General features: G+C 31.8%; 2 protein-coding genes, 1 long non-coding RNA gene and 1 pseudogene across 16 annotated transcripts; 2 read left to right on the top strand and 2 right to left on the bottom strand.

Annotated features, from left to right (window-relative positions):
• Window positions 1-2,888: 2,888 nt before the first annotated feature.
• On the bottom strand, window positions 2,889-8,555 carry LOC100800595 (myosin-binding protein 1). Of its 5 annotated transcripts, none has more exons than XM_026127966.2 (4): window positions 8,381-8,555; window positions 6,689-7,910; window positions 4,621-6,135; window positions 2,889-3,295 (listed from the first exon to the last, which is right to left on the bottom strand). In XM_026127966.2, exons 2-3 carry the CDS (start codon window positions 7,782-7,784, stop codon window positions 4,637-4,639), a joined length of 2,595 nt encoding a protein of 864 aa, XP_025983751.1. In that variant the 5' UTR covers window positions 7,785-7,910; window positions 8,381-8,555; the 3' UTR covers window positions 2,889-3,295; window positions 4,621-4,636. The 5 variants fall into 5 exon arrangements, with proteins under 5 accessions (XP_025983751.1, XP_014629514.2, XP_025983753.1 ...); XM_014774028.3 differs by having other exon boundaries at window positions 6,689-7,823; XM_026127968.2 differs by having other exon boundaries at window positions 6,689-7,901; window positions 8,381-8,554.
• Window positions 8,556-11,526: 2,971 nt separating this feature from the next.
• LOC113001178 (probable aldo-keto reductase 1) lies at window positions 11,527-15,545 on the top strand (annotated as a pseudogene).
• A 1,226-nt stretch (window positions 15,546-16,771) lies between these two features.
• LOC100799703 (probable aldo-keto reductase 1) lies at window positions 16,772-25,360 on the top strand. Of its 10 annotated transcripts, none has more exons than XM_014774024.3 (11): window positions 16,773-16,902; window positions 17,296-17,393; window positions 17,621-17,791; window positions 22,088-22,182; window positions 22,784-22,877; window positions 22,992-23,162; window positions 23,415-23,618; window positions 23,769-23,941; window positions 24,171-24,237; window positions 24,573-24,729; window positions 25,022-25,360. In XM_014774024.3, the coding sequence occupies exons 3-11, from the start codon at window positions 17,738-17,740 to the stop codon at window positions 25,213-25,215; spliced, it is 1,209 nt and encodes a 402-aa protein (XP_014629510.1). In that variant the 5' UTR covers window positions 16,773-16,902; window positions 17,296-17,393; window positions 17,621-17,737; the 3' UTR covers window positions 25,216-25,360. The 10 variants fall into 10 exon arrangements, with proteins under 10 accessions (XP_040870168.1, XP_014629511.1, XP_014629510.1 ...); XM_006577233.4 differs by having other exon boundaries at window positions 16,776-16,902; window positions 22,116-22,182; window positions 22,795-22,877; window positions 24,141-24,237; XM_014774022.3 differs by having other exon boundaries at window positions 16,776-16,902; window positions 24,141-24,237.
• Window positions 25,043-26,403, bottom strand: LOC121174622 (uncharacterized). Its single transcript, XR_005890817.1, has 2 exons — window positions 25,873-26,403; window positions 25,043-25,743 (listed from the first exon to the last, which is right to left on the bottom strand). It is a non-coding gene; the product is annotated as an uncharacterized lncRNA (long non-coding RNA).
• Between the last annotated feature and the right edge of the window lie 240 nt (window positions 26,404-26,643).

The raw sequence follows: 26,643 nt of genomic DNA, 5'->3' as shown, positions 1-26,643 counted from the left end.
TAATTACTTTTTTTATAATGAAGGTAAAACGATAAATAATTAGTTTTACTTTTTTATGGCATGATCACCGTAATTGTTAATTGTTGTGTATTATTCTAAACACACTATAAACTTGGATACTTGTGAACAACTATTGGAAAGTTGACTTAAGATTCGTTTATGATGAGAAAGTCAACCAACGCGTTCATAAGGTAAGTGAAGTGATTGTCAAAACTCAAAACCTACTCTCGAACACGACACGACACGTCATGCATGCACACCAGCAGCCCGCAAATTTGATGCCAAGATAAACACATAAACATAGACGAGGTACTGACACATGTAGCAGGAAAGCCCGAAAAGAAAAACCATTTTTGTTGCACTAGTTAAACCATAAAATTGTTGCCTACAAATTAGATCCACGAGAAAAATAATATCACATTACGTAAGCTTTTTCCTTTTCTGTAAAAAAAAAAACTCACAGCGAATATATATATATATATATATATATATATATATATATATATATATATATATATATATATATATATATATATATATATATATCCGTGAGTCATAACCTAATTTATTAATTGCAAATAAAACAATAATATATGAACACTTTTTATTTCCAAACATTTCATTAATATTTGTTATTTTTCTTTATTTCTTTAATATGCTTATTACATTGGATTATTACTTATTACATCTAAATTTTTCTGTACTATTTTTTTATCTCATGAGGTGTCAAATGGTATATATAAGGTATATCCGTATGTCCTAGTACTAATCATGCATTTAGGCTACATATGATAGTAAAAAGAAACTATTAGTACGAATGTTATAAAAAAATTTACAAGATCAAATAACTAAATTAGATCTTCTTAATATATATGATAGTAAATACATACATGGCACGTATCTGAATTAGTAAATTAAAAAATATATATTTAAATGAAAGAATCAATACATAAGATTAAATCAAAATGTATCAGTATAAAAAATGAAAAGTTACATACATACATGTCTTGGAGGAGTAAAAGATGTGACAAAGATGATACATACACATGTATATGAGAGTAATTTTGGACAGAGTAGGTGGTTTTTCTAGTCCAGTGCAAGATCTTTTGGGGTGTGATCATTAGCATCAATGGAAGGTGGTAGTGCTGCTCCAAACTTGGGAACCACGTTCTGGAAGAGTGGTGGTGCATGATGATGGCCAGCCACATTAATTTCACCCAAAGTGCAACGCCCTCGACTGCGCCCAGGTACGGTCGAACATGGGTTTCTCTGAGAAGACCGTACGGGGCCTCTTTGCAATGAATGGAGTACCAGATTGTTGTGCAACCATTGCTCTCCTTCCAATGTTCTTGTTCCCCTTGTTTTCTCTAAACTCAACACCAGAATCATTGTTGTGAGCACACACAGCTTCATGTAGCAGCAACCCATTTTTGTGATAAGGAAATTAAACGCTTCTGATGTGATTGTCTGATTGAGGAACAGAAGAAAAAAATGTGGATTATCCAAAACTATAAGAAGAAGAGTGTGGGTTTAATGAAATTTAAAGAGATGCTTAGTATTAAAGAGATGCTTAGTATTATATATATATATATATAAGGTGAGCTTTGATCGATATGTTATACTATATTAATGAGTTGACCGAAATCCACGGCTTGAAATTGTCAATAGCGGTGCAGATAGTCTAAATCAAACACCCGGAATTTTCCTCTCATATGCTAAGCATTCACATACTTTAATCTTATTTTAATTAAGTCTATGTTCAAAGTTTATTTTGATTGCTACATATTTTCTACTTTCCGTCCTTTTTATTATTTTTCTAGTCATGCTGTGTTTTTTCCTTTCCTTTTCCTTTCTTTTTTTTCGGGGTCAACTCTAGTGATGTACATTGCCAAGCATTTTCTTGGTGCAAGTTTGAAGTGCTCTTTTTTTTCTTGTTTTTTTTTTTGTCTTCGTGTGTGAACAAGTTTGAGTGTTTGAACAAGTTTAAGACCGTGACAATGCCATGGAGCTTATATTTCATCAGCCCACGATATATAGTTGGGTTTAATTTGTTCACAACTTTTTCCTATAATCTTCGATCATGTTTTCTATTGACTGCCAATGATCAAAAGACTGACTTACCATGTCAGCGAAATAAATTCGTAAAATTATTACTCTAATAGAAAAGGAATATATGAAAATAATACATGAAAGAAATATTTCTTTTTTTTGAAAAACGAAAGCAATATTTCATTTAAAAAATACTTTTAAGGTGTAACGAAATCAATTGTGATAATATGTCAGTATCATATTATTGGTTAAATAATAATACCGACTTAAAATTTGACCGCATAATTTGAAAATAGGTGACCTACCAACTCGGGTATCTGGTCTGGCTTCATCAAGTGATTTAATTGGAGCGTATAACTATGGTCTATAGGCGAACTGGCAGAGTATTGGGAAAGACTCAACTCAAATCTTATAATGATTAAAAATAATGTTTGAATTATATATATAAATGAGAGTTTACTTTTACCGTATTAGTTAGATTTTTGGTTGAATAGGACTTAAACCCAAACTTTAAGAATCAATACTCAAGCATTAGCTGTCTGTTTAATGGGACCAATATGTGGTTGCTTAGTCAACTGTGAATAACCTAGCTTAGTGAAATAGGAAGAGGATCCCCTGTTTCTCTATCAGTTGTTTCCTATATAATTTTTGGTTTATATAATTAAAACTATGGTAATTTCTATGATTGGGATTGTGTATAGATGTTTTACCAGTAAAGACATCTAGTAAAATATATCAATTATATTTAAAATCAATTTCATCAAAATTAATTCTATAAAAAAAATCAAAATAAACAGACACGAGTATAAACACTGGAGCAAATAGCGCCCATGGCCATGTATAAAATTCTCGCAGATGTTAATTCACTCTGTTTCCAAACTAATCAATCCAATACAAGAAGACAACACCAATTAACAAGCACTCACTCATTTACAAATTACAATGCAAATACGGCAAAGGGAGAATTTTATTGTAAAAAGAAAATTTGAATGGGCAGATAAAAGAAAACCTTGTCAACTCAATGCAGCAAAACGTTCAATGAAACCCCGAATAAAAAGACAGGGGGAGAAAAAGGAAAAAAGTTAATATAAAAAACACTCAATACTATTTAAAATCCTATTTTCTTATATCCTGGATGAAAGCAAGCTATGTTACTGTACAGTTGCAACCAGCCTTGGTAACCTGGTTCACATAGTGCACAATGTAACTTCCTCCTGGTCGCAGATCCGATCATAAGTGTATGAATCTGTAAAATATATAAATCCAAAAGGTAAGAAAAAAAAAATTGTATGTACTAAAATAGTAAAATCTGATGCAAAATTGTAAACAGCATAGAATGAATAACCTGTCTTGAGATAACAATAATCAATAGATACCAAATACGATGCCATGACTATGCTTCTTCATTCTAAATGGCGAATATATATCATATTTGAACACTGCACCACGTTATATGTTTCCTAAAACTCAGTCTCAGACTACTACACAAATCGGGTAACGATTTTTTATTTTTGATCAGTAGTGGAGTTAAGATTTCATATAAGACGGCCAGAATCACTAATTAGTTGGATTTTGATTTCTTTACAAAATCAAGCTTAATTTCTTTGTATATGTATCATTTTTATAGGTCTGCAAACAAACGTGGAAATATCTGTAATGAGGAAAACAACTAAGAAGCATACTTGTGAAGTTCAGCAGGCATCAACAAGAATATGACCTCTGATATTATATGATTAATGATCTTCCCGTTCATTTGTTGCCTCTCATTGCTAAGAAAAAATGGCTAGAAGAAACACTTCTACGGCTTATTTCTTATTTTCTTTTTAAATTGATTAGAATCTTTAGTTTTTTTTTCCACATCATCCTTTCATTTCATAGTGGTTAAATTTTAGTTATAATCTATCCATATACGTGATCGCATGATCTCTGCATAAACAATTACACAAACCAACTAACTAAAGCAATAAACTATTCAATAAACAAGACTTCACTTCCTCTAAATCTACAGCTGCATTTTAATATTCATAACTTTCAGCATTGAATCATACTTTCATCTGTAATCCTTTTCGCTCTTGGACAGAGCAGCAGCGACATTTCAAGATGAAACTACCAACTTGACTTGATTTGCTTTATTATCCAACTGCATGTCATCATGGCATTAATCCCACTTCGCCAGCAAATTTATCATCAGCTATTAATTATTTCTTAATTTTCAGAAATGTCTAGTAATTTTATAAATAAGACAACATAAAAAAAATCCCCTAATTAACACCCAATTAGAAAATAATCTTTTTTATTTGTTAGTCGTTACCTATCCAAGTTAATGAAATTTTCCCATTAGAATTTAGAAGCTTCAGTCACTAAACATATATCGAACTTAGTCAAACATTTTGCTCCATACTTAATATGCTAAACAACATGGGCACACAGTTATCATGGACAAATTTCTTTTGTAAATTAGTCCAAAGTGCAAACAGACAGATAAAGCATATAGGATCAATATAATTTTAAGAAAATAGAGTTAAGAGATGCTTTGATTTTTTGCCTAATCGTTCAGCATTAACTACTGACCTTATATACAACAGCCTCAAGCAACAGGTTGATCTAATTCTCTTATCCCAATCTGGCGCAATTGTTGTAGGTGACCAGCTATTTCCTGCAATAATTTAAGTCCTTCTTCTCCATTGCTCGATAAGTTGATACTATGCTTAAGGAAACTCAAATCAGCCTCAAGAACTTGCAACCTTCCAATAAAATCTGAAACCAAACTCCCAGTAGAAGATAAATCATTATTCCCACCGAGCGCAAGGGAGCTATGTCCATTGTATCCAAGTTCACCAATTTTCTTGCAAACTGGAGGTTCCTTGGATGAGGAATCATCACCCATGTTATCCAAATTTAATTTAGGTGAAGAAACAGATTCTTGAATTAGAATATTATTATCCAAGTTCTCACAGTTTTCCAGGGATTCCTTTTCATCATTTTCAGAATTTAGCCAATTGTCCTGAGATTGATGAATATTCAGGAAAAAGTAAACTTGCTTCTCCAACTTCTTCAAACATTGGGAAATATATAACCTTTCATCTTGAAACTCCAATGGGGAATTTTTTATAGATTGAACATTCTGTTTTTCCAGAGATGTGGATAGAACTTCAGCTTTGTCAGATATATTGGTATTTTCAGTAACCGACTTTCCAAGGATACTCTCATCCTTTTCAATGCAATGATCCAATCCAATATCTTTCACCTTCATTTCAGAGTTTGTATCCACCATGTTTTCCAGCACAGATTCATCAGGGAACTTCTTCCTATAGAACTCAAGCTTAGCTTCCAACTCTTCTATCTCTTTCTCCTTCTCAACAAGAAGGTCATTAGCTTTTTGCAAAGCTTCTGTTTCGTACTCAGACTCCTCATCCATCATTCTTAAGTACTGCAAGGCTTCCATATGTAATGTTGCCTTTTCTTCCTGCAGCCTTGTGATCATGGCTAATGCTTGATTTGCAGCAACTGCAGAAGCATTTCTTTCTTCCTCCAGCTCTTTATACAAAGCATTCATAAGTTTCCTGTCATGGTCAACTTGTCTTTTTAGCCTGTCGACTGCGCTTTCACCTTCAATTTCACTGACAAGGCTTCCATCCAGAGACAAACCAGATTCATTTCGCTCAAGTGAAATCATTTTTTGAAGTATCTGGATTCCAGCAGAGTTAGAAACATCACAAGTCTTCACTTCATCACTGTTTATAGACAATCTAGGACTGATATCATTAACGGACAGATCAGTCCCTCGAGTAGCTGAAAATTGTGACAGCAATATCTTCAAATCTTCACTAATTCTTGTAGAATCCTTTCCAAGCCAATGCTCTACAAGCATGCCAGGTCTTCCTCTGCTGTTACTGACAGCTAGCTTATAGGCATCGCCAAGATCTAGTAAATTGGGATTTTGCTGACCAATATCACTAGAAAAGGGGGTTGATTCTAAACCTACTTCAGATGTTGTTGGCTTATCAACTGACTCAATTATTCCCCCACAGTCTGTGGTTATTCTTTGCTTAGATTTTATCCCTACTTCATCAGTTGTCAAATCATCTATAAAAAAAAATGGACCAGAGGTAATGTCAGGACAAATACTCATGGTACTTACGGACTTAAAATATTGAAAAATTAGGATTGATAAAATGTTTTCTGTTTTCATAAATAGTTACCGAAGACTTAAAATAGTGAAAAATTAGGATTGATAAAATGTTTTCTGTTTTCATAAATAGATACTGAAATATCATCTTGTTTCCATATTATTTCCATTTTTTAAAGATGGGAAAAAGTGACAACCAAATCCCATTTTCACTCTTTTCCATACAAATCTTTGACAACAAGAAACATAGTGAAAATAAGACATTTTGGTAATGATTTGTAAAAATAGAAAATGAAAGCAGAAAATGTTTTCTCAAATCAAATAGGCCTATATTTTTCAGCTATGAAAAAGGTATAATGACTTTTTTACTCATTTATAAAAATGATTTGGCCATTAAGAACTAGCTTATCTCTTTTCATCAACTTTCAGTAATGAACTAAAACATACCCCTCCATCCTTCAGATCCAAGTGTTAAATGGTATATAAAAGCAACCGCAAAAAATAACTTACAGTTTTCCTTTGATACTTCAACAGGAACTCCTATTTTATTTGATGATGCAGGGACTTCATTAAAGGAAATAAGCTCTCTTGGGGAAGGACAAACATCATTTCTCTCAACATGCTGCTGAGAATCAAGTTTGGCCAAGCCATCTCTACTTTCTGTTGTTGCTGTAGATTTAGTGCCATGAACATCTATATTTTCTAATCGCATTCCTGACTCTGATAATGATGGTTGAAGTCCAGAAGCTGAAGTCCCTAGCTTCTCAAAAGCCAAATTCTCATTTGAATCGGGGATGTGAGGCTCCATATGTTCACATGAAACCTCTATATCTTCCTTGGTGTCATCTGTACCCTGAACTGGTATGCTTGTACCATCATCATCAAATAAGGAAACATCCGGTTCAGACTCAGTATCAGAAGTAATCTTTAGCTCGGTGTAACCAACATGAGACAAAGGATCTGCATGTTTATTTCTAAGGTGTGCAGCTCTGGATGATACAAATGGTTTAACTCTTCTTTTCTTGTGAAATTTGTTTCCAACAACATTCGATCCATCAAAATCAGCACTGCCAGACCCAATTGACTTCGTAATTACCAACCTTTGATCATAGCCTTTTAAAACCAATTGTTCATTACAACAAGAACAGCATTTTGAATTTTCACCAAGTAATGGATCCTGATCAAATCTGGTCTCAGATCCCTCCCCTAATTTACCCACCAATAACCTGTAAGTTTCAGCATTGGATTTGTTGATGGTAGCAAAAGAGAAGAGGCAACTTTCACACATTCCTTGCACATTTACAAGCTTATCATGTGCACAACAAAGAACTAAATAAGAGATCTCGGTCTTATGACCACTACAAATCAAGTCCCAATAATATCCTCCTTTCTCTTTGCCTAACACATGATCAAGCCTTGAGCATAACAGGCACGGTATTTGCAATTTGCAGTAACCAGCAAACTTTGTTATAACATAAGAAAAAACAGCATCAATAAACAGGAAAAGAATCAGCAACCATTCAAGAAAAGCCGACGCCAAGGCCGTGGTAACACTCGGAGAGAGCTTACGCCACTCAGAAGATGAAATTTTAGTGTTAGCCATCATCCACCAAACTCAATCAGCTTCAAAAGGAGAAACCGATTGCTGAAAGTTGAAACAGATAAAAACTTTGACCTTCTTCCCAGGATGATATGAACAATTCAAGGCAAACGGTTGAAGAAACTGAACACACTTAGCCAGGAAAAAAAAGTAAATCAAAATCAGAAATATTGTTTATCTATTAGCAATCCTCATCCAATAATCTGAAATTTAAAAAAAAAAATATATATATATATATATTGACAGGATTGGAGCATAAACACGTTGCTTAAAACAAGATCAAGCATTGGAAACTGAAGCAAGAAGTTAGAACAACTATTAATTTATTTTGATTGAGATGATAAACTTATACTAATGAATCAATACCAAGCAAATCCATGGTGTACTATAAAACTTTCGGGTAAAGACAGAGAAATAAAGTGAAACGTAAATCTTATTCCTACCAATATGAACATCAGCAGGTAATTTAAGGAGATGAAACGTAATCGAAAATTTGTAAGTGTAATATAAGATAGATAATTAAATAAAGCACTAAAAGAGAAAAGAGGAGTTATTAGAGGAAGTGAAAGCAATAATAGAAATAGATAAATAAAATAATATACCTTATGGTATGATATGATGCGAATGTTTAGAGATGGAGAGAATATAAGGCGTTATTAGCAGGAGAATGTGAGAGACCGATCCAAACAAAGTAACCAACTTTCCAACGGAAATCCACGCACAATTCACATTCACTTTCTTTCTTCTTCTTTTTATTTTTGCGCGGAAAAGAAAAGAAAAAGATAAGAAGCCGACAAGGACTAAAATGTCTACTGAGTCATCAGTAAAGGACTGGCGGAAAGATTAGAGGAAAAAAACATATATGCAAATACCGAAAATACCCCTTCATTAGAAAAATCAAATTTTGAAGAACAGAATAAAGCATGTCATTAACCCTCTAAATCCATTAAAAAAGGGCGAGAAAATAGGATAAAAACCTTTGTTTACAATTTAGATAGCAAGAAAAGTTTTTCACATATTAAAATGCCAACAAGTTTAGTAGATATTCCTCTTTCTTTCTTCCCTTTCAAAATAAATTTTTAGATTTTAATAAATATTTTATTTAAATTTTATAAATTGTAAATATTTTTTAAAATAAGTATGATTTAAATTTTCATCTGGAAAAAATTATAAATAAATGTTTAATTAAAATTTAAAATATTTTGTTTAAAAAAAATAAACACCTAAAAAATAATGAATAAAAAAGTAATAATCATTATTTATTTCCAAAAGTAATAGATGGTTAATATATTAAAATGTGATTTTAAAAATAAATGACTGAATTGTGATTTTAAAATTTTAAAAACCTTTTTCACTTAAAACAAGGTTTTTGTCTAATAAAACTTTGTAAAGAGCAAATAATAGATTTTTTAGAAAAGCTATCAAATAATATAAAAACATTTTTAGGAAACATAGGATATTTATTTAAATCTAAAAACAAATTCACATCCTTTCATTAGACAAAGCTTAAAGGAAAGCAAGAAAAATCAAACAAAGAAATTTTATATTTGTTCATCTTTATCACTAAAACTATGTATAGTTCTTGACAAAATTATCAAGTTTCACTAACTTTATACTGGATATAAGTATTGTCAACTATTACTTTTAATTCTTACACAATCAAGCTCTACATCAAGCTTGATAAAAATCCAGTATTATTTGTTCTATCCTAAGTTATTGTTGGATCTAAACAAATAAAAAAAATTATTGTTTGAGATTGTTGACTAACTAAACTATGAACCTATTACCGATGAATATACAATAATCTCCTTTAGTCTTTTATCTCAATATATTTAAAGTGTTTTGAGATTTTGAACTTTACAACAATATACATAAAGTTTTTATATAAAGAATGAAAGGGTGTATGATTTGTGTCTTCTTCTTCTTCAAAGCTATAATATTTATAATCTTCATCTTCAAGTGTTTGTTATCTCACATTGGTTAGATTCTTTACTTGATTTTCATTTGATGATAATGGTTGTTGGGAACATTTAATGCTTTCATTAAACGCATGTATCTTCCTTATGCAGAAAGTTCACCCTTATAGTTTGTCGTGTTGAGTACTTCAACAAAAAGTCACTTCTGGCTCGTCGCAACTGGTATGCAAAGCAGAGCCCGTCTTTCAATGATGATTGGTACTTTCAAATATTGGACTTCGTTTATTTTTCATAGAACTTTGATTGATCCTGAAACAATGTTTTTGCAAAGAGAATCTTAGACATAGAGAATCAAATGATCTTCTTAAATGTTTCTCTTAAATATTTTATCAGATTATGTCTTATGTTTGCTATCATCTCGAATCTCAAACCCATAAGAACATATCAAAATTTGATGATGCATTAGACGTTACATTTACCATTTATATTTATTTGCATCTAATAAAAAATAATCAGGAGTCTTGATTCATCTTAAGTTATAAACTAACTTTTGACTTAACAAATCTCATTTGTCTATTAGAATAAATAATATAATACAAGTATTGATAATGTAAAAGTTTTTTATATTTTTATTTAATAATAAATCATTATATATGAAAATTTTATTGTTTTTTATAATGATTATCTTAAAAATCTTACCAAATATAATAATTTTTATTAATTAAAAATGTAAAAAATTTCATAGTAAATTTTTTATTCAGAAGAACTGAACACGATACCAAAGAGTTTGTAACATAAACATTTTACTCAATCAACTAAGTTAGATCTCTTGTTAAACTTCTTAGTACATAGCATTAATTAAGATTATATATGATTTTTAAAGAATAAAATAAAAAATTATAATTATTTGAAAATTTATAGAAATCAAATTTCAAATTTTTTACCAATAAAAAATATGACTTTCTTTTATCATGGTTCAATAATTAATTTAATGATTGTTGTGTCTGGATATTTTGCATAGAAACTAAGGGAGATATGAATTGAATATGGGTGTTCATGATTCTGGATCAATGACTCAATCTGATTCAATTATATTGATTTGGGTCTTCTACATGTTTAGATTGAATTCAATTCAATCTAATTAAGACCCAATCATAAATGGGTTAGGTAACAAATTATACTCTTTCAATCTGACCCAACTCAAATCATATAATTAATTTTTTTATTATATATAAATTAAATATTAAATATAAAACATATTAATTTTGGTTCATATAATTTTTAAAATTATTAAATTAAATCACCCATGATTTTTTTTTAAGTTGTTATTTTTAACCTTATCTTGATTTTATTTATTTTCTCATACTAATACAATACTTTTATTTTTATCTAAAAAAATATCATATTAACATTAAAATAATTAATTCTATTAGTCAAATATTATTATAATTTAATTTTTTTTAGTGCCTTTGTTATCATATCCTCAGCCACGCTTATAATGGGATTGAGTTGGGTTAAATTTTGAAATTTTTTACAAATACTCAAATCCAATCTAATCGGTTAAATTTTGATTGATTGTAGAACACATTTAATCAAATTTAACCTGACCAAACATCACTAGAATTGAATTTAGAGTTATCCTTAAATTATTAATCGGTGTAACATTTTTTTTATACTTTTGAAGTATTAATTTAACGATAAAATATTTAAAGAAATAATACGGAAATAATATTATTTATAATGTGACAAACTTTTTTTTAAAGAAACGTAAGCACAACTAATGGTCGGTTGAAAAGTTGAAAATGACAAATACAAGACGGAGATGTCGGCTAATGTGGAGTGGGGGGCGTGATCTCAAGCACATATCAAATACAGTGCCCGTTTGCGTGTCCATTCGTGAAAGTTGGAGTGGAAACAGCTTAGGCGAAACAAGGTTTTATTTAATTAAATGGAATGACATATTACTTGTTATATATTTTATTTTTAAGTTGTTTTATTTAAAAATATGACTTAATCTATTAACCTACTTAACTCATATTCATATGAAAGAAAACAATTTATTTAATAAAAAAATACATGTTTAATTTTTACTTTATACAATTTTTTTTTGAATCAAGGACACTTGAATTACATACCACGATTATTATTCTCTAATCTAATAAACTGAGACACACACAATCTCTTACTTAACACATAAAAAATAAAATATAAATTTATCATTCAATAAACTTATATATTTGATTATTTATGTTGGTCAACATACTTAATATTATTTCTAAAAAATTACAAAATCGTAATATATCATAACAATTTTAATGTAATAGTAATACTAAGAAATTTATAAAAGTTTAGGTGTGATTTATTTCTAAAAAAATTGGCCGGGCCTAAGGAGGCCAAGGTTGATGTAAGCTAGGTTAAAAAAGTTTTATTGAAGGATTTGATCTATTTTCATCCCTTTCGACACATGACAGTAAGATTATTTATACTTTTACTTGAAAAACGATCGTTTGAATATATAGACATTAAGTAAAAGTAATATGTAAAAGAATATATGTTTGGTATAGTTTTTGTATTTTTTTTTAAGTTGGGCTAAATATTTTTATAAAACAATAAGATAAAAATTAGAAACTAGCTTTTAAACGAATGAGAAAGAAAACTATTTTACATTTTATTAAAAAAATATTCGAGTATTTGTAAAATAAAAGATAAATACAAATTTGATAAATAATGTATTAAGTAACTGTAAAAATTAAAATGAATTATATTTGTGTGCATAATAAAAAAGTTAGACGTTGGTAGGAGAAACAATCACCACGTGTAAGAGAGGTGACACTTGTGGCAAAAACTTTCATTCTCAAAGCAATGCGCAAAACGTTGCAACATGCATTGCTTTTTACCGATTCACAAAAATTATAAAATGTACAAAAAAAATACATTAGATATTGATTAATAAAAAAATATATTTAAATATATATAAACTAGATATCTTGAATAAATATGTTTTAAGAGTTATTTCTCAATAAAAATGTTATTAAATTTTTTTTTTCTCAATGAGAACATTTTTAATTTTTTATAATATTTTATCTTTCAATTTATTTTTTCATCTTTATTATTTAATCAAATTTAAATTTTTTAAAATTACCAAAAGTTAAAAATAACATTGTATCATAATATAAATTGCTAATACTAACATCAGGTAATTAAAGCTAGCAATAGTTTAAGAAATGCTAATACCATATATATATTTTTAACTAGAACGTCTTCATATGATATTATTCATAATCAAAGTTTGAATACAATTAGGAATCAAATCAAATTATATTGATTAATTAATATAAAATTTAGACATCCTTCATAAACAATAGATAATTTAATTTGTTTGTCTACGAACGAAATAAATAGAATCAACACGTTGTTGAACTCATGTGCTGCCATTCTGCCAACAAAATAAACATTTCCACCCTGAATATGCTGTGTTGCCATTTGCCAAGTGAAGTGATAAACGAATTCTCCCACAATTTTCACTCCTTGGACGCCATATACACCATAATAGAGAGATTACTTTAATAATCTGATAAACAGTTGAAGTTCTGAGAATAAGAAAGATGAAACTCTTCAAATCCCAGGGTTTGCTATTAATTGGTTCCTGCAAAGATAACAAGATTCCAGCTTCTACCCAATTAAACCTTCTTGTAATGGATGCAGCCAATAAACTTGTAATTGTGGCTCATACTAAGCATTGAAATAGATTGGCTAATGCGCAGAGTGTGCATATTCCTCGAGTCAAACTTGGAACTCAAGGCCTTGAGGTATCATATTAACTCTATACTCTATAATTTATCCTATCCTATTTCGATTTCAATTCATGATTTTCAGAAACCGTTTTTTATTCCTCTCTCTCAACAGGTTTCAAAGTTGGGGTTTGGCTCTATGAGCTTTAGTGGAGTCTATAATGGTCCACTTCCTAATGAGGATGGCATATCTCTAGCCAACGCTAACCAAGTTTTGCTCGGAAAAGCAACCATTTCTTTGCATCCTTGCCTTAAATTTTAATTAAGTAAAATACCTTAACACGTGCTTTTATCTTTTTCTTAAGTAATATGTTATTTATTTCATTATATAATCCATCTTAGATAATAGTAATTGTGTTTAAATGGATCATATTGAGCAGGCTTTAAAGCACTTGCCTAGAGAAAAGGTCCAGTTAGCAACGAAATTTGGCCTTGGAGGATTGAATTTTCCCATTATACAAGTCAAAGTTACACCAGAGTACGTGCGATCGTGTTGTGAAGCTAGCTTGAAACGCCTTGACGTAGAATACATCGATCTCTATTATCAGCACAGAGTGGACCAAACAGTACCTATAGAGGAAACAGTTCGGGATTCCTTCTTCTAATACACCTTCTAAATTGCTAGAAACTTATTACATACTTGTTACTTTTTAGTGCATATTCTGACATCACGTGACTCATCTCACTAGACACTAGTTACATGTAGTTAATAAATTTGTTCTGTTATTATAGGTAGGTGAACTTAAGAAACTTGTGGAAGAGGGTAAAGTGAAGTATATTGGGTTATCTGAGGCGAGTCCAGATACAATAAGAAGAGCACATGCAGTTTATCCCATCACTGCTTTACAAATAGAGTGGTCCCTATGGACTCGTGACATTGAGGACCAGATAATTCCTCTCTGAAGGTTATATTAAGTTCTTCTCCATGAAAACAGTGTACAGAAATAGAATTAAAAAAAAAATATTGGTCTGCTAGCTACGTGTTTATATTACAATGAAGTCACTGTGTTAAAGCTTTTATTGATACAGAGAGCTTGGCATTGGAATTGTACCATATAGTCCTCTTGGTCGAGGCTTTTTTGGTGGCAAAAGAATTGTGGAAGATGTGCCTGCAAATAGTATCCTGGTACCATATATATTTACGTGTTTATGCTAAATAAGTAGAATTTTTTTGGATGTGAAAAAATTAGCAGATAATAATAGTCAACACTTAATTTATCTTGAACCTGAATTAAATGTTGAGCAAATTTGTTTTCCTATTTTATAACTACACAATATGTATGCCTAATGCATTTGCCAAATTGCAAACACTTGTGTGTTTTAACAAAAGTAACGATGAAAGGTACCATCCATGCTATTTTTCCATTGCACTTGTTAGACTGCACATCATCGCCGGTTCCAAGCAGAGAACATAGAGAAGAACGAGAGTATATATTACCGAATAGAAAGCCTTGCTAAGAAACATCATTGCACTCCTCCCCAGTTGGCATTAGCATGGGTACTCCAACAAGGCAACCGTGTTGTTCCTATTCCTGGCCTGGTGAGTGACAAAATTAAAATATAGAAAGCGATAAAATATCTTAACATGACAACTACTACAAATTATTATATCCTTGTTTATCAGGATTCAATTATATATTATATTATAGTTCACAATTTCCTTGAAGCTGTATATAAGTTGTTCATTATATTCATGGAGTTTCCAATTTTATTGCTTCTTATTATCAAATATAACAATGCTTATATGTGTCTACAACTAAACTGTCATAGTTCGTGACTGCATAATTAATTACTACAACTTTGCCTGGACCTTTACAGGAACAACTAAGATCAAGAACCTGGATCAAAACATCGGAGCATTATCACTGAAATTTCCAGATAGTGACAGCATGAAAGAAATTTCTGAGGCAGTTTCCATAGATGATGTTGCAGGGACTCGACACTTCAGTGAAAATGCTAAAATTACCTAGAAAGTTGCCAACACACCTCCATAGATAATATTGTATTTTTTTTTATCATCATAGTTTATTATTTAATAGTTGAATTGATAAGATTTTTAATTAAAATTAAATACTCATTATTATAATAGAAATTATGATAATAATTTTTTTAATTAAAATCGTAATTCATCACATGATTATTATAAATATATAGGACATCAATAATATAAATAAATTAACATATATGTAATGGCGTGGATATATATAAAATTAATAAATCTGAATTGCTAATTTAAATATACAAAATGACATACATATAGGACGTGATCATTAAATTCACTTAATTAAAAAAATTTATAGGTTAACATTACTTTAAGTTGTTAATGAAAAATTCTAAAGAAAAATTATAATAATTTTCTTTGAACTAATAATTATTGTCATGGAAATTAACATGTTATTTATTTATTATATTTTAATCAAAGACAATATAAAAGCTCAGGATACTAGTTTAATGAACATTAAAAATAATTGAATATTTATGAAAATAATGATTAATTAAGAATAAAGAAATTATAAAGTTGATTTGATGGTTAAAAAGAATTTAAAGGAGAAGGGAGGAAATATGATGAGTTCAAGTCTTTCCATTAATATTCTAACAAGAAAAGTAACAACTAACATTAACTAATAAGAAATAAAAATAAGAAAAAATTCATCAACTCTTAATTTCACTTTTAAAGAAATGATTCAGATAATTACAAAGTTTTATATCACTTAAAAGTTGAGACAAGAACAAAATTGTTACAGACTTTTGATGTTTCTTTTATTATCTTCTCCCCATTTGTTGTGGAAAAAAAAGATCGTTTTAGTTTTTAATTTTATAAAAACTAAGATATTTTAATTTTATAATCATATTATATTATAAATTTCAACTTGACACATCTATGTTGTTTGCCAAGTCATTCATTTATTTGAGATTTTATGCAAAACTTAATGGAGTGATAAAATTCGAGACAATTAAATAGTAGGATGGTACAATTCACACAAACATAAGTTTGGTGATAAAATTTGCTCAATCACAAAAATACGATAATAAGCTTTATAATTAAGCTTATTAAAAAATAAAATATTTGATAAACATTGTGTTATCTTATAGAGAGAAATATAAGTATATGACAAGAAGACACTAGAAAAAAAATTAAAGATATTGATGAAATTTTTAAAATAAAAAAGAATTTCTGTATTAATATTCATATTTATTAAAAAAAAATATCTAAGATATTTGAGAGATTCATAAAATTGAACGGCTGAAAAATGTCTCAAATGCATGGTGCAGTTCCCGCGACAACGTCAGCGAATCTTCTCCCGAAAAAGCCCGAACCATTTTCTTAGGAGAGAGAGAGAGAGAAGCATTTTGTTTTCTGAATCGTATAACAATGTGGAGATTCCTCGAGCGAAACTTGGAACACAAGGCCTTGAGGTAGTATTAATTACATTATCTCTATTCTATCCTCTTTCCATTTCAATTCATTATTCTCTCTAAGTTGGGGTTGGGGTGTTTGACCCGAAGACGAAGGCATATCTGTTATTAAGCATGCTTTCAGCAAAGGGATCACTTTTTTTGACACTTTTGCTAACGAAATTTTGCTCGGAATGGTAACCATTTCTTTGCACTTTTGCCTAATATTTCAATTAAGTAAAAAACTAAAACAATGGTTCAATAGATATGCATTCTTAGCCTTGAAGTTATTATATTGTGAATTAATTAGAAATCATTCTATTATAAAATTGCATTTCTTTACCATTTTTCAAATGGATCAGTCATCGGTGGAATCATTTACAGGGTGTTTCATTATCTGATCCTATTGACCAGGCTTTAAAGCAGCTACCTAGAGCAAAGGTCCAGTTAGCAACCAAATTTGGCATTTCAAGGATGGATTTTCCTAATGTACAAGTCAAAGGCACACCAGAGTACGTGCGCTCGTGTTGCGAAGCTAGCTTGAAACGTCTTGATGTTGATTACATTAATCTCTATTATCAGCACCTATAGAGGAAACAGATGGGGATTCCTTCTTCTGATACACCTTTAAATGACTTTAAACTTATTAAGTTCTTGTTACATTTTTGTGCATATTCTGTCATTATTTGGCTCATCTCACTATATACATATTATTAATAAGTTTGTTCTATTATTATAGGTAGGTGAACTTAAGAAACTTGTGGAAGAGGGTAAAGTGAGGTATATTGGGTTATCTGAAGCCAGTCCAGATACAATAAGGAGAGCACATGCAGTTCATCCCATCACTGCTGTACAAATGGAGTGGTCCTTATGGAGTCGTGACATTGAGGACGAAATAATTCCTCTGCAGGTTAGTTCAACTTCTTAAAGTTTATAGGAATTTATAGCTCTTATAACTGTTTCTTCACTGAAAAAGACATATAATTTGAACATCTCTCTTTTTTTATGTTAGCATCTCTTTAATTATGAGCTACTTGAAAAGAGAGTGGAAAAATAAAATTATAAAAATTGGTCTGCTGGCTACGTGTTTTAATGAAGTCACTTTGTTAAAGCTTGTTGTATCAATAGTTTATGACAAACCGAAAAAATTACTGGCTGAGTCGCGGACAATGTCGCTTTCTTTAAGACGTTTCGTGGCACTGCCAAAAAATGTGTAAGTAGACTATCAACCACGAAGTCCCCAGGATAAAACAGCTCAGATCACTGTATCAGATTTCCACTGCACTGAGGGAACCTTTTCTAGAATTACACCCTCTTGTATGACTTGAAAAGTCACTCTAAAGCCACCCAAAAATATGACTTGAAAAGTCACTCTAACAGCCAACCGAAAATATGACTTGAAAAGTCACTCTAATAGTTAACCGAAAATTATGAGTTGAAAAGTCACTATTATAGCCAACCGAAAATATGACTTAAAAAATCACTCTTATAGCCAACCGAAGTTATGACTTAAAAAGTCGCTCTTATAGCCAACCGAAAATATGACTTAAAAAGTCACTCTAATAGTCAACCAAAAATTATGACTTAAAAAGTCACTCTTATAGCCAACTGAAGTTATGACTTAAAAAGTCGCTCTTATAGTCAACCGAAAATATGACTTAAAAAGTCGCTCTTATAGTCAACCGAAAATATGACTTAAAAAGTCACTTTTATAGCCAACCGAAATTATGACTTAAAAAGTCACTCTTATAGCCAACCGAAATTTTTAGAACGACAGAAAGAAAGAGGGAGAAGTTTGCCGGAAATGCATCGGCTGAAATATGAGAGGGAGAAAGAAAAGTTGAGGAAATGCTTCTCAACTAGGGCAAAGAAAAATGAAGAAAGGAACTCTCTCTATATATAGGGAGTGAAACACTATTCAAGTGTTTATCCTGAGCGATGTGGGACTTAAAACCTTTTTTCCTTCTTTTTTTTTCCTTTCTTTTTTTCAAACTTTCATTCACATTCTCCTTTGTTCTAACAATCCCCCACTTGAAATTTGAAAAGAAGATTTTCAAGGATTTCATAAAATTATGCATAAACAAAGGTGTCATACAACTTGAACCTTTGCATAGTGAGTAAGATTCAGATTTTACTAGAGTGACTCGAAGTCTTGAACTCTATCTCCGACATCAAACCACACACAACCTTTTCATAGGTGTATTCTATAAAGCCCGTGCGTTAAATGTCATGCACGTCTATCCCGGTATAGTGAACGCTCTAGAAATTTTTGCCCAAAATTTCATATGAAGCGGCCCCCACTTCAACATTCACATAGGTGAGTCTATCAAGAGTACTCCTGTAGCCTAGGTACTCCACTCAACATAGAGTATATATCTCATTAAGAATTACGATTTTTTTTTTTCATAACTCATCCTCTTGTTACTTCAGGAATCATGCTGCTTTCACTTATAACAGCATGTTCATCTCATATCACTTCATAACTTGTTATTACCCATTGAACCTAGTTTTTGGGATCTCCAGTCATTTAGGTCAGGTTACCATCATGAATGATCATCGCAATAAGGGCAATAGTCTCATTCTTTTAGAAGTGTAATGGACTTTCTCTCTAGCTAATCCTTTCGTCAAAGGATATGCTAAATTATCATCAGTGCGTACGTGATCCACTCTAACAGCTCCTGTTGAGAGTAATTCTCTAACAGTGTTGTGCTTACGACGTATCTATTGTTTCTTACCATTGTAATAATGGTTCTCATTTTTTTTCAATAGTCGCGGTACTATCGCAATGGATCAACACAGCTGATATCAGTCTTTCCCATAACGGAATCTCTGCAAGTAAGCTTCTCAGCCAACTTGTTTCCTCACTAACAGTTGCTAGTGCTATCATCTCAAATTCCATAGTGGACTGAGGTACGATAGTCTGTTTCTTTGACTTCCAAGAAACAGGCCCAACAACTATGCTAAATATATTAGTTGCTGGTTGCTTTGGAATCATCAGAAAGAGTGTTCCAATCTGCATCATTGTATCCTTCAAGTACAACGGGAAACCTTTTATAATGTAATCCAAGGTTTATGGTTCTTTTAAGGTACCTCATTACCCTTTCAATAGCGTGTCAGTGCTCCATACTAGGTCTACTGGTAAACCTGCATAATAATCCTACAACATAGGCTATGTCGGATCTAGTACAATCAGTGGCATACCTATGGCTGTCAATGATACTTGTGTACTCAGTTTGTCGTATACCTTCACCAGTGTTCTTAAACAGTTTTACACTTGGATCATATGGTGTACTAGCAGGTTTACAGTCAAAGTAATCATATTTCTTTAAGATCTTCTCAATGTAGTGAGATTGATTCAGAGAAATTTCCTCTTTTGACCTAGTAATCTTAATACCAAGGATTACACTTGCTTCTCTAAGGTCTTTCATATCAAAGTTGTTACACAACAATGATTTCACATCTAATTGGTTTGCAGCCAGGAGGCAAGTCTACTAAATGCCGGGTTTTGTTAGATTCTAAAGAATCCATCTCATTATTAATGACTTCTTGCCACAAGTCAGCATCCAAAGAAGACAAAGCTTCTTGGAGGTTTGATGGATCCTCCTCTAATGTATAGGTCATATAATCGGGCCCATACTCTTTAGCAATTCTTGCTCTCTTACCTCTTAGAGGCTCTATATCTGATTCTGGTTGTGCAAGATTTTCACTACTAATAACAAGAAGATAACTGGATGAAGTACCCCCACTATTCCTTAATTTAAAAGAAAATCAGAAACCAGATTCTTTCTCATCTCTGGAGTATGCATCACATCTTTGAGAATCAAAGTCTTTCCAAAGGTAAACTTTAGTTCAACATCTCTAGTTCCAGTAACCATAGAGGTGTGGGAATCACCCAACAACACTTTCTTATTCGTGTATGTTTTAAACATAGCACGATCATAGCAGACATAGCAGGAGGCGTCAGTGTCTACCCACCATCCATCTGATCCTCCAATCATATTGATCTCAATTATCACAGTTATGTATGACTCTTGAGCAATTTTCTGTATCTCATGGGATTGAGACTCTACTAATTTATCATCAGTCATTTGATACTTGAGGTAGCGGCTAACAACATACTTTTTAGTCCCAGCTTCCTCAGTATCATACTTCTCTTTTAGAGTCAGTCAAACTAATTTGGCAGACTTATATGGGCTATAATCATAGAGATCATCAGCTAACCCATTTAGAATGAAATTCTTGCATAGGTAATCATTTTCATTCCAAAGAGTCAAGTCCATAGTCATTTTATCCTTCACTTCCTTCTCAACATCTTTAGGCATCACTGGAATATCAATGTTCAAAACATAGGCAACTTTTCTCATAGTTAAAGAAAACATCATCTTTTGTTGCCAACGTTTGAAATGATACCATTCAAACCTAAAAGGTTTGTTGAGGTCATTGTTGTTCGAGCCAGTAATATCTACGGTAGCCATAACAGAGCCGAAAACGTCTTAAAATTGTTGTAACAATAGTTTATGGCAAAACCGAAAAAATTACTGGCTGAGTCGCGGACAATGTGGCTTTCTTTAATACGTTTCGTGACACTGCCAAAAAATATGCAAGCAGACTATCAACCACGAAGTCTCCAGGATAAAACAGTTCAGATCACTGTATAAGATTTCCACTACACTAAGGGAACCTTTTTTAGAAATACACCCTCTTGTATGACTTGAAAAGTCACTCTAAAGCCACCCAAAAATATGACTTGAAAAGTCACTCTAACAGCCAACCGAAAATATGACTTGAAAAGTCACTCTAATAGTCAACCGAAAATTTTGACTTGAAAAATCACTATTATAGCCAACCGAAAATATGACTTAAAAAGTTACTCTTATAGCCAACCGAAGTTATGACTTAAAAAGTCGCTCTTATAGCCAACCGAAATTTTTAGAGCGACAGAAAGAAAGAGGGAGAAGTTTGCCGGAAATGGATCGGCTAAAATATGAGAGGGAGAAAGAAAAGTTGAGGAAATGTTTCTCAACTGGGGCAAAGAAAAATGAAGAAAAGAGCTCTCTATATATAGGGAGTGAAACACTATTCAAGTGTTTATCCAGAGCGATGTGAGACTTGAAGCCTTTTTTCCTTCTTTTTTTTTTTCCTTTCTTTTTTTTCAAACTTTCATCCACATTCTCCTTTATTCTAACAAAGCTTTTATTGATACGAGAGCTTGGCATTGGAATTGTACTATATAGTCCTCTTGGTCGAGGCTTTTTCGGTGGCAAAGGAGTTCTGGAAAATATGCCTGCATATACAACCCTGGTACAATGTTTTAACAGTTACTTATGTGTTTCTGTTGCATACTGTAGAATTTTTTGGACGTGAAAAATTAACGAAAAATAAAAATCAATTCTTCATCTTGAACTTGAATTAAAACAAGAGTCATCTATAAGAGTCATCCATTCTAATTTTAATAATTTATTTTTCTCCTTTTTTTATAATATTTATTGCAATTTACATTTTCTTTTTATTTTTTATTATATTATGCAAGTGAAATTATTCTTTGATCCAGAACGAATAAAAAGAATATATGACCGGAGAAACTTTAGGCACAAGCTTCTTAGAAACATGGTGAAGTTCAACCAATCAAATAAAAATAAAAAACGGAAATAATAAAACAACAAAAGCGAAGCAGAAAAACCAAAAACAAAAAGTCTAGTCTAGGTGACATCAAAATCGGTGAATTCAAAGTAAACTTTAATTTTGTTCTGTTAAAATATTTCCTTCCAACCATTCATTGGAAAAAAATATCTTTTGACAGATCATTATAGTATAGCAAAATAATATCATTACTCTATACTCTACAGTATAACACCACCAATAATGTTATAAATAAACGTATGCACTATGCACCATGTAATAGTTATCCAGCAGGTGAAAGGCAGGGACGAGTCGAAATGGCTGAAGCAGAGAGTGTGCAGATTCCTCAAGTCAAACTTGGAACTCAAGGCCTTGTGGTATTATATGAACTCTATACTCTATCTTGTTCTATTCCCGCTTCAGATATTTTCTCTTATTCCAATTCATCATGATGAGAAAACCGTTTTCTTTTTCTTTTCTTTCTCTAATAGGTTTCAAAGTTAGGGTTGGGGTGTATGACCCTTAGTGGACGCTATAATGATCCACTTCCTGAAGAGGAAGGCATATCTGTTATTAAGCATGCTTTCAGCCAAGGAATCACTTTTTTTGACACATCTGATCTCTATGGGCTCGACCATGCTAACGAATTTTTGCTCGGAAAAGTAACCATTCCTTTGCATCCTCCCCTTAAATTTTAATCAAGAAATTATACTAAAAAAGTTATAACAAGAGTTTTATATTTTCATCCAATCAGAAATCTTCGTTTGTATTACTTTTAAGATAATTATTTGAAAAGTTAAAAAAAATTAGACTATTAGTGTATAACTTTTTTTCTCACATGTAAATGTGTTTGTTTTCTAATGGATCTCTGGAATTACATAAGGACTGTGTTTTTATTTGATTCTATGGAGCAGGCTTTGAAGCAGTTACCTAGAGAAAAGATCCAGGTAGCCACGAAATTTGGCGTTGCAGTAGCAAAATTTCCTAATTTTCAAATCAAAGGGACACCGGAGTATGTGCGGTCGTGTTGTGAAGCAAGCTTGAAACGCCTTGATGTTGAATACATTGATCTCTATTATCAGCACAGGATTGACCAAACAGTACCTATAGAGGAAACAGTTGGGGATCCTTCTTCTAATACACCTTTTAACTACTTGAAATGTATTATATACTTGTTACTTTTTAGTACATATTCTGTCATCATGTGACTCATCTCACTAGACACTAGTCACTAGTCACATGTCAATAAGTTTGTTCTATTGTTTTAGGTGGGTGAACTTAAGAAACTTGTGGAAGAGGGTAAAGTGAAGTATATAGGGTTATCTGAAGCGAGTCCAGATACAATAAGAAGAGCACATGCAGTTCATCCCATCACTGCTTTACAAATAGAGTGGTCCCTATGGACTCGTGACATTGAAGAGGAGATAATTCCTCTCTGCAGGTCAGTTCAACTTCCCCAAATTCATAGTAATGTACAGCTCTCATAACTATTTTTTCACTAATAAATAAATAATTTGAATTTCTGTTTAATTATGAGCCACATGAAAAGAGGGTAGAAAAATAAGACTAAAAAAATTGGTTAGCTAGATTTTTTGTTTATGTTTTAATGAGATCACTTTGTTAAAAGCTTTTATTGATAGAGAGCTTGGCATTGGAATTGTACCATATAGCCCTCTTGGTCGAGGCTTTTTTGGTGGCAAAGGAGTTCTGGAAAATATGCCTGCAAGTACAGTCCTGGTACAATATTTTAGCACTGACTCTGCTTCTTATATTGTAGAATTTTTCCATGTGAAAAATTAGGAGATAATAGCAAATTAACAATCCATCCTTCATCTTGAAACATCGTAATGTTTAACAAATTTGTTTCTTATTTTATAATTGCCATGCATTCGTCAAACTGCAAACTCTTGTGTGTTTGAACAAAAGTAATGATGAAAGGTACAATCCATGTTATATTTTCATATCTAAGCTACTGAGAAGAGTGAAAAAGTTAGCCTTAAATTGAAAGAAAAAAAAGTTACAAAAGAGATTTGGTTGCCTGATGGCTGGTTATTTTACTTGGCACTTGGCAGACTTTACATCATCCTCGGTTCCAAGCAGAGAACATAAACAAGAACAAGAGAATATATGAACAAATAGAAAGCCTTGCTAAGAAATACCAGAGCACTCCTCCCCAATTGGCATTAGCTTGGGTACTTCACCAAGGCAACGATGTTGTTCCTATTCCTGGTGAGTGACAAAATATCTTTTCCTTTTTTAGAATATAGAAAGTGATAAAACATCTCAACATAACAACTGATCCAAATTAGTATCCTTTTAGGGATTATGATTCTTTTTATTCAATCAGAACAACAACATATTATGCAAAACAATTCCAATTTCTATACTTATTGTTGTTCATCTTCTTAACTATAAAGTTGTCTTTTCATCTTCTTAACTATGAAGTGGTCTACAACTAAATTGTCATAGTTCATGAGTGCATAATTAATTAATTACTGCTACTTTGACTGGACCTTTACAGGAACAACTAAGATTAAGAACCTGGATCAAAACATCGGTGCATTATCACTGAAATTTACAGAAAGTGACTTGAGAGAAATTTCCGAGGCAGTTCCCATACATGATGTGGCAGGGTCTCAATACTTCTTTGGAAATGATAAAGATTCTTGGAAATTTGCCAACACACCTCCAAAAGATCCGAGGGTCTCCACTTGAAGCACTCTAAATCCTTTTTAGTTGGATAATTTTCTATTTTGTGAGCGGTCATATGTCAGATGCAAAAGCTAGTACGACTATAAGCTACTAATGCATTCTGTTGATGTAGTAGATAAGGATATTAATAAACTTCAATTTGAGTTTCTTTTCTGTTTAGCAATATAGGAGTTAAAATATGCATGATAATAGCCCAGGTAAACTATGGACTCTAGATGGTTGGTTAATAGTAGTTAGTTGGCTAAAATCTGCAGTCCATATTAATAGGGTAGACCTTCAGCGCTGTATCTCTTCTCCCGCATTGCCATAGCTTCCTCCCTTCAAAACTCCTATAGTCCTATTGTTTCTAACATCCGCTCCGTCCAACCTTCATTGCTTTTCAACATAGGCCCACTGTCACCACCTGCTACAGCCACTTCCTTCCTGTAACAACCCACCACCATCACAAACACTGTCGCTATCCACCAATTCCTCATTCATTCCCTTCTCCCTCATTCCAACAAGAAATCAAACGGTCATCCATCTAAAATCCTATGTTATGAAAAAACAAAACAAAGAAAAATTCATCAAATCAAAACAAATATGAATATGTAAATCACTCTAGTTACCAACATCAAACTCAAACGAATCAGAAAATACAGGTTTGGAAAATTTCTCGACCTCAACGAAGCACATGCAGTTGTGGCCAACAATGAAGAGTCTATTGTGGTAGTTAAATCGAAGGATTATGCTTAGGTCTTGTTCTCCTTGATAAGGTGAGGGAGGCTGATGGATTTGTACGCAATGCGATGACAATCATGTCTGAGTGGCAATTGTGGTTACAATGTCAGTGTTGGCACGACAATGGACTCGTCAGGAACGGTGGTGGAGGAATGTCTGAGAACACATGCCAATGATGGCGGCAGCAGTGGACCCGCCGCTATTGGTGGTGAAGGCGAGGGTTTCTAATTTAGAAGAGTGATGATTTAGTGCAGGAGATCTATGACATTAGTTTGAGGATTAGATGAAACCTAAGCTAAATGAATACACCACTTATGTTATCAGTCCACTCTAGACAATGCCTTTTTTTTCTATTTCCTAATTGCCTAAAACATAATTTGAGAGTCATTCAACTAATTTTACAGTGATTCAACTAATTCTGACAATTGAGTTTGGCTAACAAGAATAGAACACGGTCTTATTTTTCTTCCATTTGCCGAAAAAAAATAGACCAAAAATAGTTTTAAATAGGACTAAATTGAAAGTAAATGACCTAATTTACATTTTTTTAAAATAAAAGACATAATTAAACCTTTTTAAAAAAACACAAGACCTAATTGAACTTTAAAATAATATGAGGATCAAATTAAACCTAAAACCAAATTAGAAAACAAAATTAATTTAACCCAAATTATATTTTTAACAAATTAATTTGACACATTTTATTTTTTA

This window comes from Glycine max, chromosome 3 (assembly GCF_000004515.6).
Source record: "Glycine max cultivar Williams 82 chromosome 3, Glycine_max_v4.0, whole genome shotgun sequence".
NCBI lineage: Eukaryota > Viridiplantae > Streptophyta > Magnoliopsida > Fabales > Fabaceae > Glycine > Glycine max.
Note: the sequence above shows the minus strand (reverse complement) of the source record. Positions and strands in the feature narration are given on the sequence as shown.

Excerpts from the sequence above, each read along its gene's own strand:
- LOC100800595 (XM_026127966.2), bottom strand. The coding sequence starts at position 7,784 with ATGATGGCTAACACTAAAATTTCATCTTCTGAGTGGCGTAAGCTCTCT. Across the intron at positions 6,136-6,688 it reads TGAAGTATCAAAGGAAAACT|ATGATTTGACAACTGATGAA; the intron begins GTAAGTTATTTT and ends TTTTTTTTATAG.
- LOC100799703 (XM_014774022.3), top strand. The coding sequence starts at position 17,738 with ATGGAGTGGTCCTTATGGAGTCGTGACATTGAGGACGAAATAATTCCT. Across the intron at positions 17,792-22,087 it reads ACGAAATAATTCCTCTGCAG|AGCTTGGCATTGGAATTGTA; the intron begins GTTAGTTCAACT and ends TATTGATACGAG. Across the intron at positions 22,183-22,783 it reads TGCCTGCATATACAACCCTG|TTATCCAGCAGGTGAAAGGC; the intron begins GTACAATGTTTT and ends ACCATGTAATAG.